Source organism: Schistocerca gregaria, chromosome 4, assembly GCF_023897955.1.
Source record: "Schistocerca gregaria isolate iqSchGreg1 chromosome 4, iqSchGreg1.2, whole genome shotgun sequence".
Lineage (NCBI taxonomy): Eukaryota > Metazoa > Arthropoda > Insecta > Orthoptera > Acrididae > Schistocerca > Schistocerca gregaria.
In genome coordinates this window covers 120,135,121-120,149,871 of record NC_064923.1, presented here as the reverse complement: position 1 = coordinate 120,149,871, position 14,751 = coordinate 120,135,121, and the positions used below count along the sequence as shown (strand labels likewise).

The window sequence follows — 14,751 nt, the reverse complement described above, 5'->3', positions numbered from 1 at the left end:
ATGTGCAGAACTTTACAAGAAACCATAACATCAATGAAAAGCTTGTTTGGAGCAACAGAAATAGGCTATATGATGCTTACGTCCATATCCGCATCAGGATCATTGTGCTGAATTTTTGAATTATGAATGGGAGCAAATGATCTTTTCTGTTGCAATTATGAGAGGTAGTCCAGTGTTTCAGGCAGTCTGGGCACTCATGGTTAATGAAACAATAAGGGCATGATGGGAGCATGGCACTTATTCACTATGTGATGAAAAGTATCCGGACACAACCAAAAACATACATTTTTCATATTAGGTGCAATGTGCTGCCACCTACTGCCAGGCACTCCCTATCAGCGACCTCAGTAGTCATTAGACATCATGAGAAAGTAGAATGGGGCACTCCGCAGAACTCACAGACTTCTAACGTGGTCAGGTGATTGGGTGTCACTTGTGTCATACATACGTACATGAGATTTCCACACTCATAAACATCCCTAGGTCCACTGTTTCCAATATGATAGTGAAGTGGAAATGTGAAGTGACACATACAGCACAAAAGTGTAAAGGCCGACCTCGTCTGTTGGCTGACAGAGACTGCCGACAGTAGAAAAGGGTCGTAATGTGTAATTGGCAGACATCTATCCAGACCATCACACAGGAATTCCAAACTGCATCAGGACCCACTGCAAATACTATGAAGGTTATGCAGGAGGTGAGAAAACTTGGATTTCATGGTCAAGCGGCTCCTTATAAGCCGCACATCACATTGGTAAATGCTAAACGGCACCTCGCTTGGTGTAAGGAGCATAAACATTTGGCAATTGAACAATGGAAAAGCAGTGTGTGGAGTGACGAATCATGGTAAACAATGCGATGATCTGATGCCGGGGTGAGGGTATGGTGAATGCCTGGTGAACGTCATCTGCCAGCATGTGTAGTGCTGACAGTAAAATTCGGAGGCGGTGGTATTATTGTGTGGTCATGTTTTTCATGGAGGGGGCATGTTGTTTTACATGGCACTATCATAGGCCTACATTGATGTTTTAAGCAGCTTCTTGCTTCCCACTGTTGAAGAACTATTCGGGGATGTTGTGCACCTAGGTGTTTTCTTTGATTTAACGAAGGCTTTTGACTGTGTTGACCACAAGATATTACTGCAGAAATTGGACCATTATGGAGTAAGGGGAGTACCTTACAATTGGTTCGCCTCTTACTTTAAGAACAGAAAGCAGATGGTAATTCTCCACAATATTGTGAGCGGTAGTGATGTTCAGTCCCAATGGGGCACTGTTAAGTGGGGCGTTCGCCAAGGGTCAGTTCTGGGGCCACTGCTGTTTCTTATTTATATAAATGATATGCCTTCTAGTATTACAGGTGATTCAAAAATATTTCTGTTTGCTGATGACACCAGCTTGGTAGTGAAGGATCTTGTGTGTAATATTGAAACATTATCAAATAATGTAGCTCATGAAATAAGTTCGTGGCTTGTGGAAAATAATTTGATGCTAAATCACAGTAAGACTCAGTTTTTACAGTTTCTAACTCAGAATTGAACAAGAACTGATATTTTCATCAGACAGAATGGGCATATTATAAGCGTGACGGAACAGTTCAAGTTCCTAGGCATTCAGATAGATAGTAATCTGTTGTGGAAAGCCCATGTTCAAGATCTTGTTCAGAAACTAAATGCTGCTTTATTTACCACCAGTATCTGAAATAAGTGACAGTTCAACACAAAAAGTAGTCTACTTCGCATATTTTCATACGCTTATGTCATATGGTATTATTTTTTGGGGGGTAATTCTTCTCATTCAAAAAGAGTATTTTTGGCTCAAAAATGGGCTGTTCGAGCTATATGTGGTGTAAGTCCGAGAACCTCTTGTTGACCCTATTCAGTGTGTGAATTCTGACATTGCCCTCACAGTATATATTTTCTTTAATGTCGTTTGTTGTTAGCAGTATTAGCCTATTCCCAAGAGTTAGCAGCTTAGACTCAGTTAATAGTAGGCAGAAATCAAATCTGCATGTGGAATGCACTTCCTTGTCTCTTGTACAGAAAGGAGTGCAGTATTCTGCTGCATCCGTTTTCAATAAGTTACCACAAGAACTCAAAAATCTTAGCAGTAGCCCAAACTATTTTAAGTCCAAACTGAAGAGTTTCCTTATGGCTCACTCCTTTTATTCTGTCGAGGAGCTCCTGGAAGAGCTAAAAAATTAAGCAAATTCCAGTGTTACATTGTTGATTTTCTTTATTTAAACTTACTACTTGTCGCCTGAATATGTTTTTTATATTTCATTTTATCTGTTTCTACTATCGTGTTATGATTTCATGTATCGACTCGTTCCATGACCATGGAGACTTCTCCTTAATTTGGTCCCACGGAACAATAAATAAATAAATAAACTAAAGAGGAACTGAATAAACAAAAGTTTAGTGAAAATAGTGGACTGTCAGCTAGGCTGATTGAGGACTTGCAGCTGGGAAATGAAACTAGTCTATCCAAACAGTCCCCTAGATTTAAACCAGATAGAGAGGTTCGCCCTTCATATTTTTAGAGAGTTTTAGAAAAAACTTTACCCAAGAGATGAGATGATTCTGAGAGGACTGATTTCACATCAAGTTATTTAGAGGGTGATGCTGCAGAGTGGAGAACTGCTCATGCCAAAGATTCTTCATCCTGGAATGATTTTCAGAAAAGTTTAAAAAGAAGTATTGGTCTCCTAATCCTCAAGAAAAAATGACACTTGAGCTTCTTGACCTGTGGTATTATAATAATAGTTGGGAAACATAAAAAATATAATGTGACACTTAACAAGGTCTAAATATTTAGATGATTTGATGGAAGATAGTCATTTATTTAAAGTTTTGGTGCATAAATTACCTTCTCATATAAGAAAAGAGATTTAGTATATGGTGTGATCAATGCTTAATAATTTGTTGACATTTATCGAAGGTTTGGATATGTTAAACAAGGAATATGGGAATTATACAGCAGGAGAAAATCGTCAAACAGATAACAGCGAAGGGAATTGTTATCTCCCATGATTTCAATGAACGAACAAAAGCAAATATTGTAAAGTAAGGAAGCAAAATACCATTAGGTGAAGCAATGTAGGCAGTAACCAGTCACCAGTGTTTTCCATATATAAAATAAACAATACATATGCTTACACACCATCAAACCATTTGGTTTTGAATCAGCTGTCAGTAAACCATGAACATTGTAGAGTTGGGGTGAGGGTCCAGGATGTGACAATGGAACAATAGATTCCCTTGAAAAGAAATTAGTAGCTTTCACCAACTTTATGTGTCACTGGTTGTTGGAGGAAGAAAATCAAGAGAGAGAGAGGAGCAGGTAGAACTTAATACACACAGAAAAATTTTTGATAGTGGGCTGGATACTCATTTAGAATCTAGAAGTGAGCTCTTTTTGATATAACAAGAATTAATGTTAATGTAAATAAAACAGAAAGAAACTTCCACATGGGAAAAATATATTAAAAATAAAGATTCCAAGACTTACCAAGCGGGAAAGCGCCGGCAGACAGGCACATGAACAAAACACACAAACACACACACAGAATTACAAGCTTTCGCAACTGGCAGTTGCTTCGTCAGGAAGGAAGGAAGGAGAGGGAAAAATGAAAGGGTGTGGGTTTTAAGGGAGAGGGTAAGGAGTCATTCCAATCCCGGGAGCGGAAAGACTTCCCTTAGGGGAAAAAAAGGACAGGTGTACACTCGCACACACACACACACATATCCATCCGCACATACACAGACACAAGCACGCACTGCTTGTGTCTGTGTATGTGCGGATGGATATGTGTGTGTGTGTGTGCGAGTGTACACCTGTCCTTTTTTTCCCCTAAGGGAAGTCTTTCCGCTCCCGGGATTGGAATGACTCCTTACCCTCTCCCTTAAAACCCACACCCTTTCATTTTTCCCTCTCCTTCCTTCCTTCCTGACGAAGCAACTGCCAGTTGCGAAAGCTTGTAATTCTGTGTGTGTGTTTGTGTGTTTTGTTCATGTGCCTGTCTGCCGGCGCTTTCCCGCTTGGTAAGTCTTGGAATCTTTATTTTTAATATAAGAATTAATGTTAAATATACTTGACAAATATAGCTGTGCAGTACTACTCCTAACCAGAATTTATGAATATGCATAGCAAATGGAAGCTTATTGAGGAAGACACAAGAGTACCATTAACTATTAACAATTTTTCATTTCAGCAAACTCTATTAGTTGTACCAATCTGAATTTAGAAGTACTGTTGGGTTTAGACTGTCTAATAGAAAATGTGACCTCTCTTGATTTTAATAAAAATAGAAAAGTTTCACAAAATGATAAGCATACTTGTCAAGCTTTTTACAAATAATTCTGTAAATTTTAAACAAGAATTGCAAGAAGAAAAGTACGCCAACTTGGTAGCTACAGCTAACACAGTAGCAATGGACAGACCTCTCACAACAGGGAGGTGGTTGTTGTTGTCGTCTTCAGTCCACAGACTGGTTTGATGCAGCTCTCCATGCTACTCTATCCTGTGCAAGCTTCTTCATCTCCCAGTACCTACTGCAACCTACATCCTTCTGAATCTGCTTAGTGTATTCATCTCTTGGTCTCCCTCTACGATTTTTACCCTCCACGCTGCCCTCCAATGCTAAATTTGTGATCCCTTGATGCCTCAAAACAAGTCCTACCAACCGGTCCCTTCTTTTTGTCAAGTTGTGCCACAAACTCCTCTTCTCCCCAATTCTATTCAATACCTCCTCATTAGTTATATGATCTACCCATCTAATCTTCAGCATTCTTCTGTAGCACCACATTTCGAAAGCTTCTATTCTCTTCTTGTCCAAACTAGTTATCGTCCATGTTTCACTTCCATACATGGCTACACTCCATACAAATACTTTCAGAAACGACTTCCTGACAATTAAATCTATACTCGATGTTAACAAATTTCTCTTCTTCAGAAACACTTTCCTTGCCATTGCCAGTCTACATTTTATATCCTCTCTACTTCGACCCACATCAGTTATTTTACTCCCTAAATAGCAAAACTACTTTACTACTTTAAGTGTCTCATTTCCTAATCTAATTCCCTCAGCATCACCCGATTTAATTTGACTACATTCCACTATCCTCATATTGCTTTTGTTGATGTTCATCTTATATCCTCCTTTCAAGACACTGTCCATTCCGTTCAACTGGTCTTCGAAGTCCTTTGCTGTCTCTGACAGAATTACAATGTCATCAGCGAACCTCAAAGTTTTTATTTCTTCTCCGTGAATTTTAATACTTACTCCAAATTTTTCTTTTGTTTCCTTTAATGCTTGCTCAATATACAGATTGAATAACATCGGGGAGAGGCTACAACCCTGTCTCACTCCCTTCCCAACCACTGCTTAAATTCAATATTTCTTCTGTTACCCACGGATTTCTATTAGCCCTCGTCTTTTTACCTACTTTATCTTCTGCTGCCTTCACTACTTCATCCCTCAGAGCTACCTATTCTTCTTCTACTGTATTTCTTTCCTCCATTCCTGTCAATAGTTCCCTTATGCTCTCCCTGAAACTCTCTACAACCTCTGGTTCTTTCAGTTTATCGAGGTCCCATCTCCTTAAATTAGCACCTTTTTGTAGTTTCTTCAGTTTTAATCTACAGTTCATAACCAATAGATTGTGGTCAGAGTCCACATCTGCCCCTGGAAATGTCTTACAATTTAAAACCTGATTCCTAAATCTCTGTCTTACCATTATATAATCTATCTGATACTTTTTAGTATCTCCAGGTTTGTTCCATGTATACAACCTTCTTTTATGATTGTTGAACCAAGTATTAGCTATGATTTTATGATTGTTGAACCAAGTATTAGCTATGATTAAGTTATGCTCTGTGCAAAATTCTACCTGACGGCTTCCTCTTTCATTTCTTCCCCCCAATCCAGGGAGGTTCTAATAGAAAAATCTTAGTTCAGCACAGGTATCTAATACACTAACTCAGGAACAGAAGTACGAACTACAGGAAATATTACTTAAGTGTCAAGCAATACTTATAAAAAAACACCTGGAGTGATTAGTGGTTATACTTGTATGTTTAAGATAACAGCTAATAAGCCCTTTTCTTTGCAAATCATTCTCTATTACTATGAATCTTTGCATGACAGTGTAAAAAGAAATACAGAAAATGATTGAAAATGGTATTATAGAACATAGTCTAAGTGTGTATAATAGTTCCTTATTAGTTGTGAGAAAACTAAAAGAGGTTGTTCATTTGCTTTTAGATGCTAGAATTTTGAATAAACATATTGAGATGGAAAGAGATAATCATGCTAGTATGGAAGAATTACTATCCAAGTTTGAAGTTTTTTAGTACAGTGGATTTGATAAGTGGATACTGGCAGGTACCCATCCCTCCATAAGGATTCTAGACCCTGTACAGCATTCTTGTTCTATGGAAAGCCTTACCAGTTCTGGGCTGGTTTAAATATATCTGTAGCAGTTTTCATGCAGGCCTCAGATAAAGCTTTGAGGAATGACTTAATACAAGAACTAATCATGTATGTGGACAATTTAACTGAGACGAAAAAAGTCATAGGATACCTCCCAATATTGTGTCAAACCTCCTTTTGCCTGATCAAGTGCAGCAACTTGACGTGACATGAACTCAACAAGCTGTGGAAGACACCTGCAAAAAAATTGAGCCATGTTGCCTCTATAGCCATCCAAATCGTAAAAAATGTTGTCTGTGGATAATTTTGTGCATGAACTGACTTTTCAATATCTTCCATAAATCTTCAATGAGATGCACGTTGAGCTACCCGGGTGGCCAAATGATTCGCTCAAATTGTCCAGAAAATTCGTCAAACCAATCATGAAGAATTGTGGACTGGTGATATTGCACATTGTTGAACCAGAAGACCAAGTCCATTTCACATAAACACAGTCTACCCCATTACGGAGCCACCACCAACTTGTACAATGCCTTGTTGACAACTTGGTTCCACAGCTTTGTGAGGTCTGCGCCACACTCGAACTTAGCCGTCAGCTGGACTCCTCTGACCATGCCTTAGTTTTCCAGTTGTCTAAGGTCCAATTGATATGCTCATGAGCTCAAGAGAGGCACTGCAGGCAATGACATGCTGTTAACAAAGACACTTGTGTTGATCGTCTGCAGCCACAGCCTATTAATGCCAGATTTCACCACAATGTCTAAGGGATACATTTTTCGTATGTCCCACAGTGATTTACATGGTTATTTAATGCAGTGTTGCTTGTCTGTTTGCACCAACAACTCTACAAAAACGCGGCTGCTCTCGGCCATTAAGTGAAGGATGTCGGCCGCTATGTTGTTCATGGTGACAGGTAAGGCCTGAAATTTGCTATTCTTGCCACATTCTTGACATTGTGGATCACAGAATATTGAACTCCCTAACGATTTCTGAAATGGAATGGCCCTTGTATCTACTCAAACTACCATTCTGCATTTAAAGTATGTTAATACTCATCATCCACCCATAATCACATCAGAGACCTTTTCACATGAATCAATTGATTACAAATGGCAGCTCCACTGATGTACTGCCCTTTTAGGCTTTGTGTGTCACCTCATTTATACATGAGCAAATTGATACCCCATGACTTTTGTCATCTCAGTGTACTATTGTTATCTCTGACAGAAAGTTTAGAAAATAATGGACAAATAAAAATTCATTGTATCCAGTAGTTCCTGAAACTTTATATGATTTAACAATAGCAGAATTTTTGATCCTTTACTGAAGGGCAGGGGTGGTATTTCTCATATCCCAGTTTTGGTTGAATGTTGTTCTAAATATGGAAAGCTAAATCCTATTAAGAGAGCAAAATACAACTACTGTCATTAATTGCCTATGAGACTGTATCATGGCTGTAGGCAAACCAAATGCTTACTCACTAATAATGGAAGTATTACTTTCAAAAAGTTTTTGCCACAAGAAGGTGTAAAACCTACATTTATTCAAAAATATTGCCCACAATACAACCATTCACCAAGAATGATGAAAGAGTCAGGGAGGTTATGTTGTCTGTGTTTTTCATAGAAACTCATGACCTGGATACAAATGATTCTGGTGTTTCTAGTTATCCTTAATGATTTACTTCTTCATCAGCTGGACTTTAGTGCAAGAACATAATTAATTTTAAACTCAGTGAAATGGTGCCAATAAAAGTCCTTTATCACATTTCGGAATTAAAGATAGGAAATATGCAAATTATTCCATCATTATGAATGTCCATGCAACATTGTAGGGCTTCCACATCTGAAGGCTGTTTTCTTAGTAGCTCCTTCGACTGGAAAAGGGAAAGGTCGCAATAATATGATCAGTGGATATGTGTGATAATAAACAATTTACAACTACAAATTTTAGCCAGCAATAAATTGCAGAACCTAAATGAGTTACTTTTTTCTGAGTGGAGCTGGGTTCATCACCTTTGATGGGGGGATTCAAAGAGGATATACCCTTAGCTATGAAGTTTAAAAATGATGGGCTAACATCCAGGTATGATTGTCACAACATATAATAGGAGGACATTCGTTGAAGCATACAGTAGGATGACATTCAGAGTTACAGTAGTGAGTGAGCGTATACAGAGGAGTAAGATAGATATAGCATGGAAGAACAATTAAAAACTGGGTATGAATATGGGCTATGGTAGGAGTATGTTTCATCCATATAGATATATAAAAGAAGAAGGTAGAGTTGTATATGGTCTTAACGGAATACTGTACCCTAACTTGTATGTTTGTACTGTGTGATGGAAAGGATAGATGGACATAGGGGAAAAGTGTGACCTGTACCTGAGAGAAAAAGGAGGGTATATAATAGGGACACTATGGCTGTGGATAAGTAAATGATTTAAATAAAATAGAAAGAAACTTCCACATGGGAAAAATATATTAAAAACAAAGATTCCAAGACTTACCAAGCGGGAAAGCGCCGGCAAACAGGCACATGAACAAAACACACAAACACACACACAGAATTGCTAGCTTTCGCAACCGATGGTTGCTTCTTCAGGAAGGAGAGGGAAAGACGAAAGGATGTGGGTTTTAAGGGAGAGGGTAAGGAGTCATTCCAATCCCGGGAGCAGAAAGACTTCCCTTGGGGGAAAAAAAGGACAGATGTACACTCGCACACACACATACATATCCATCCGCACATACACAGATTGGCTCTTCAGCTCTTGGTGGCTCTTCAGTTCCTGGTGTTGTTGTTGGTTCAGCTGTAGTATTGCTCATTCTTCTGAGGCCTATGTCTTTGCTGACAGCTTTCTCCAAAATTCTAGAAAAGCTAATACATGTAAGAATTACTGATCATCTCATGAAGAATGGAGTTCTCAGCAAGAGTCAATTTGGCTTTCAAAAGGGCCGTTCAACAGAAGACGCAGTCTATAAGAGTAAGTTTAAGAAAGCACTAAAAATATTTCTGTTAGAAAAAGCTTTTTACAGTCTAGATGAATTTTTAACTAAATAAATTGTAAAATTTTAATATTGTACAATACAAGTTGACATAGTGCCACTAAGAATGTTATTTAACTTGAGCTCTGTATCTGTGTGTGCTCTGTTTATGTTTTCTGTTGTGCTTTAATGATCCTAAAAAAATATGTATTTTCTTTTTCTGTATTTCTGCCCAAAGAATTTATTTCTATATAATTATGTACTCGAATTTCTGTATATGCTATAAGATTATCAGATTCTATTTGTAAAAAACTGACTCGTTTCACGTCCTTGTGAATCCAACACAGTTGGTCCTATGGAACACGAAATAAATCAAATCAATCAATCAAATCAAATCAAATCAAGTAAGAGCTGGTACAGCTATTGTTTTATAAAACTTGTGCGTATACATTTTTATACGGATTAAAACTCCAAACAGTTCTTTGAAGGAAAACAATTTCGTCGAACATCATCCATTGTTGTGTCTATACGCCTTTGTTAATGACACTGTAATTGTATTGCAATACATTCCTCGCGTAGCAACCGACTTTTTGGAAGTGAAATACTTTTCGTCGTCTATTCAGCGACACGGCAAAGTGTTGTGCTCAACTGGTTCCACAGGTGTCTCACGGAGCATTTTGTTTTGTCGTAAAACACATATTTTGTTTACAATTCAAGAGTGATGTGGTGTAATACTGTTATACTGAGTAAATTATGTTTTCTTTTTCGAGGTGAAACTGGGAAGAACTATACATGGCTACAGAAAACAAATGTAGCCTATTTTATTGTTTGTATTTATTATTTATTGGCTCTGAGCACTATGGGATTTAACATCTATGGTCATCAGTCACGTAGAGCTTAGAACTACTTAAACGTAACTAATCTAAGTACATCACACAACACCCAGTCATCACGAGGCAGAGAAAATCCCTGACACCGCCGGGAATCGAACCCGGCCGCGGGAAGCGAGAACGCTACCGCACGACCACGAGCTGGGAACTATTATTTATTTATCTTTGACAATTTATATTGTTTGGGTTTAATCAGCTCACACGTGTAAGATATAAATGGAAGTACGACTTTAGCTTCCATTAGTGTTGATGCAAGACGATGGGAGTGTACAGAAGAAAACGTATTAGTCACCCATGAATGCACGTAATAATAACAATGCGCTTACAATACTGCGCTTTTTTATAAAGGTCAAAAGCAATAAAAATGTATCTGCCGATTCAGAGATGGAAAGAAAGTAGACCAATGTGCGTAAATATGAAAAGACTGACAAGTTCACAGCCCCAAATGAAGAAGTGGATCGCTATATCTGTACGATAGCGAAATGTATGTATGAGATACTTTTTTGTACGTGGTGTTACTAAACGAGGTAAAATAATTGTTTCTGCCATGTCATAATAACAGCTGGAAAGACTTAAAAAAGAGAGCTGTAGAAGAAAAAGGTTGCCGTAATTTCTACAGCGACCGGTACTGGCATCACGCGTATATGCGGAAGTTGTCTTGTTTATCTAGCATCGTTAACTGTGTACTTTATCACGGAATGTACAGTAGCCTTTCTATCAAAGATCCTATAAGCTAACTATAATATAAAATTTCTTTTTGTCTTTATCCTGACAACGGAGAGCAATCACGGCATCATCTACACAAACTGAATTTCCATCATACTCATGGCAGTAAATGCTACACCAAGGCAAACGGGAGTAGTGAATCTAAATCATTTAATATTCTTGCTGGTAAGGTGACCTGAAAAGACACTATTGACCCCCTTAATGTAGAGACTACGACTGCGGGGCTACTATATAAAGTTATCAGAAAGGGGTTTATCATTCCGTGAACTTTAGTCTCCTAGAGCAATGACCCCCTGCTTCAGTTGTAGTGCCCGCTTATTTTCAAGAGAATTCATATAAAACGAGTTCCACCTTTTACAGCAGAAATGTTAAAAGCGAGGACTGTCTTAGTATACATACTTATAGTGTTTGGTAAGTTGATTCGTATGGGTCACACGAAAAGTAACAATTAAGCCTACTCATGATTAAATACATTTTCGTTTGGCAGAATTTCAGTTTGTCTTTATGTGCGAAAGTAATCAGACTCGACAAGGCTGCCGCATTCAGGAGGGTACATGCTTGTGTGGGGTCGGATGTTACTCGGAATACAGATATTCTTCAAGGGAAGAATGTAGGAAGGCTCTGAAAGGTAAAGCGGGACATTTGTGATTCACATATATCAATTTTGCCGCTTTTTATTTGTGTAAATGCATTTTTCACAACGGTGTAGACACTTAGGGTAGCTTTATTTTCCTGAACAGGACGTGGTGATGACCCCTGTCAGGTGAACCCATGCGAGAATGGAGGTTCGTGCAGTCAAATATCATTTGAGCCTGGGTATCGCTGTCGTTGCGAAGGGACAGGTTTCTATGGCAACCGCTGTCAAAATGGTAATGTATTATTATTCTGCAATCATTTAATATCTCTAATATTGCACCGTTTCTTTTCCTTTTGCACAACTTAATTAGAATGAGATACTAGGATGTTACTTAAAAATGTTAGTGGTTTGGAAGTGTATGAATTAAAATTTTATTACTGAGCCCTGAAACTTGATTCATTGTAAACGTTTATGTAGTAGTATTATCTAAATAGGTGTAATTTCAATTGCACCGGTTTAAGTTTCTAAAAACAATGTCATTGTTGACTAAACATTTGTTCATCCTGCATCTTTAATTGCTAAGCTTGCAAATTTAAGTACCTCGTGTCATGAGAGCTCAGAAGCCTAGCAAAGAAAGCAAGCGTCAGTAAAACTAAATTCAGTAGAAACATGACTACCTATTTTCTTTTACTATTATACTTGCAGAAGGGACAAGGTTTGGAAAAGATATGTTTCATGAAGAAACACTTCCACTATATGCCTAGATTTGCACAGGAATAATAATACTGAAAAATTTAGAAAGCTTTAATTTATATATTTACCCCCCATCATTTTTTCTGTACATAGATACAATGTGATCTGGGACAAGTAAATCTGAGATAAGACTCACTGGTATGTGTTAACATATTTCATATAAAATTTTTAGTCTAGCTTCTCTAATCTATGAGATGACTACTACTCCATTTTGCACAATGCTATTCTAAATTATGGTCATGGTCATATCCCAGAATAATTACTATTTCATTAATATTAGCCTGTACCATCATTGGTGAACCAGTGACAAAAATGTATTTCTACTTTGTAATCATGTTGTACCAAGTATCCACAGCAAATTCATCAGAAAAATTAGTTTTTTGCTTATGTTTTATTTTTTGTTCAACATTTTGCTGAAAATTTGCATCTAAAATACTTTGACACAGTTACTTCAGCACATTACCCTATTAATATTGTTGCTATTCCTCCATATCAATCCTTAATCTTATCACCAGTTGATCATTAAATTGTAACAATTTGCTTTTCAGCTTGTCCAATACCAGGAACATCAACAGGCCGATACTCTTTCCCACATGAGTGTATTGTAATCTGAGAATGATTGTGGGCAAAATCTGACATTTCATAGTACTGAGAAGTATCCAAAGTGGATATAGTATATTTACAAGTTTCTGCTTATTGCTGGAACTCTAAATCCTGCTACACAATGCAACAATTGGTCATTACACAATAGAAAAATTCATGCATGCCACGAAAACAAGGAAGGAGTAATTGTATTTGACAACAAACTGTGTGATTAATAGGCTGTCATCTTAAAGGATTTTATTAGGTCCTTCAAGATAGAGATTAATGTTAAACAATATGTGCAATATAAAAACATGTGCATCCATCTGTTGCCTTCATGTTATACACAGCTGTTTCTTTTGTAACTACCTACGTTCTTTAAAAAGACATTAAGACATTCCATTGACCTTACCATCCTGTAAGACATTTTTTTTTCCTTTTTTTTAAGTTAAAAGGATGATGCCTGTAACATAAATACATAGTATGTATTCCATAAACATAATAACAGTACTGTGAACTGTAAAGCAGGTAGATTGGTGGTATTCAGAGCATTAGCTTGCATAATGATAGTGACATGGTATGGCCTGCTTTGAATATTCATTAACGTTATATGCATTTAAGTGTCTGTGGTTACCATCACTGCAATTTTGCATTTATGATGATATTATTTGCATTGAAATCATATCATATAATTTTAAACATACATAAAAGTGTATCAAATAACTGTAAATTAAGCAAGTTTGATATTTTTATGTTGGTGGTTTTATTTTAAAATAATAACAAATATATTCTGGGAGTAAATTTTTGCATCAAAATTGTATGTCAGCACTTGGAACATTAAAGTATCTAATAAATAAAGTGACCCTCTCTCATTACCCTCTATTTTTACAGCACATACAAAGCCATATTTGAAAATCACATACATGAAAAGAAAATGAATATGTATGAACTAGCACATTAAACAGCAGCATATTCCTTACTTAGTAAAGAAATGTGTTGCAAACAGGAGATCTGTATTCCTCAAATAAGTTTGAATTTTTTAAATATTGTTTGTGTCTGTTGTATTCACGTACTTCACTGGGGTCTTTTAAGAGCTATTTACTCACATCTTGAAATAAGCAAAAATAATGAGAAAGAAGAAGAAAGTAATTGAGAACTGTATGATATTATAGCACATCAAGAGTAACTATTGTGAATTGATTCATTCATCCTCTACTTTCTCTAAAGGGGCATGATAAGGTATGCCTGATGATTCAAGCTATACATTGGCAGAATAAAATAGCTGTAATGAACTGTAACTGAAGAATATCAAACAATTACTCATCAATAATTATAACTGATTGTAGCTCATTTTATGCTAAACACTGATATTAATTGAAATTTCTGCAGTTCGCAGAAAAACCAGTACTTTATTAAAATCATCTTTATTCCTAATGATGTTTTTTAGTTGCTACTACAGCTGAACTTATTTTCCGATAACTACCTAATTTGCAGTGAGCATTGTTAATGGTTGTGTTACCAATGAATTAATTTATGTTACCAGATAAACAGCAAGTAAGATGCACTTATGTTCTGTGTTTGCAGGTAGTGTGTTAAATATTCTTCTCTCATAGCTTCTCCCAGAATAGTAAGTAAAATATATATGGAAATTGTATTGCTGTGGTAGCTACAATTGTACTTCTGAAATTGAAATTTTATTGTGAGCCATAGATATCAGTGAGTAGTAAATATGCCAGCGAGCAAAACTATGTAGAGGCGTCTGCAAGAGGTTGCTTGATTTTCCTGAATACATACTTTAATGCTGATA

General features: G+C 37.0%; 1 protein-coding gene across 1 annotated transcript; it reads left to right on the top strand.

The window, feature by feature from the left end:
* The first annotated feature begins 10,406 nt into the window (after nucleotides 1-10,406).
* LOC126267280 (adhesive plaque matrix protein 2-like) lies at nucleotides 10,407-13,803 on the top strand. Its single transcript, XM_049972349.1, has 4 exons — nucleotides 10,407-11,443; nucleotides 11,520-11,660; nucleotides 11,773-11,901; nucleotides 12,911-13,803. Exons 1-4 carry the CDS (start codon nucleotides 11,398-11,400, stop codon nucleotides 12,973-12,975), a joined length of 381 nt encoding a protein of 126 aa, XP_049828306.1. The 5' UTR covers nucleotides 10,407-11,397; the 3' UTR covers nucleotides 12,976-13,803.
* The last annotated feature ends 948 nt before the right edge of the window (nucleotides 13,804-14,751 follow it).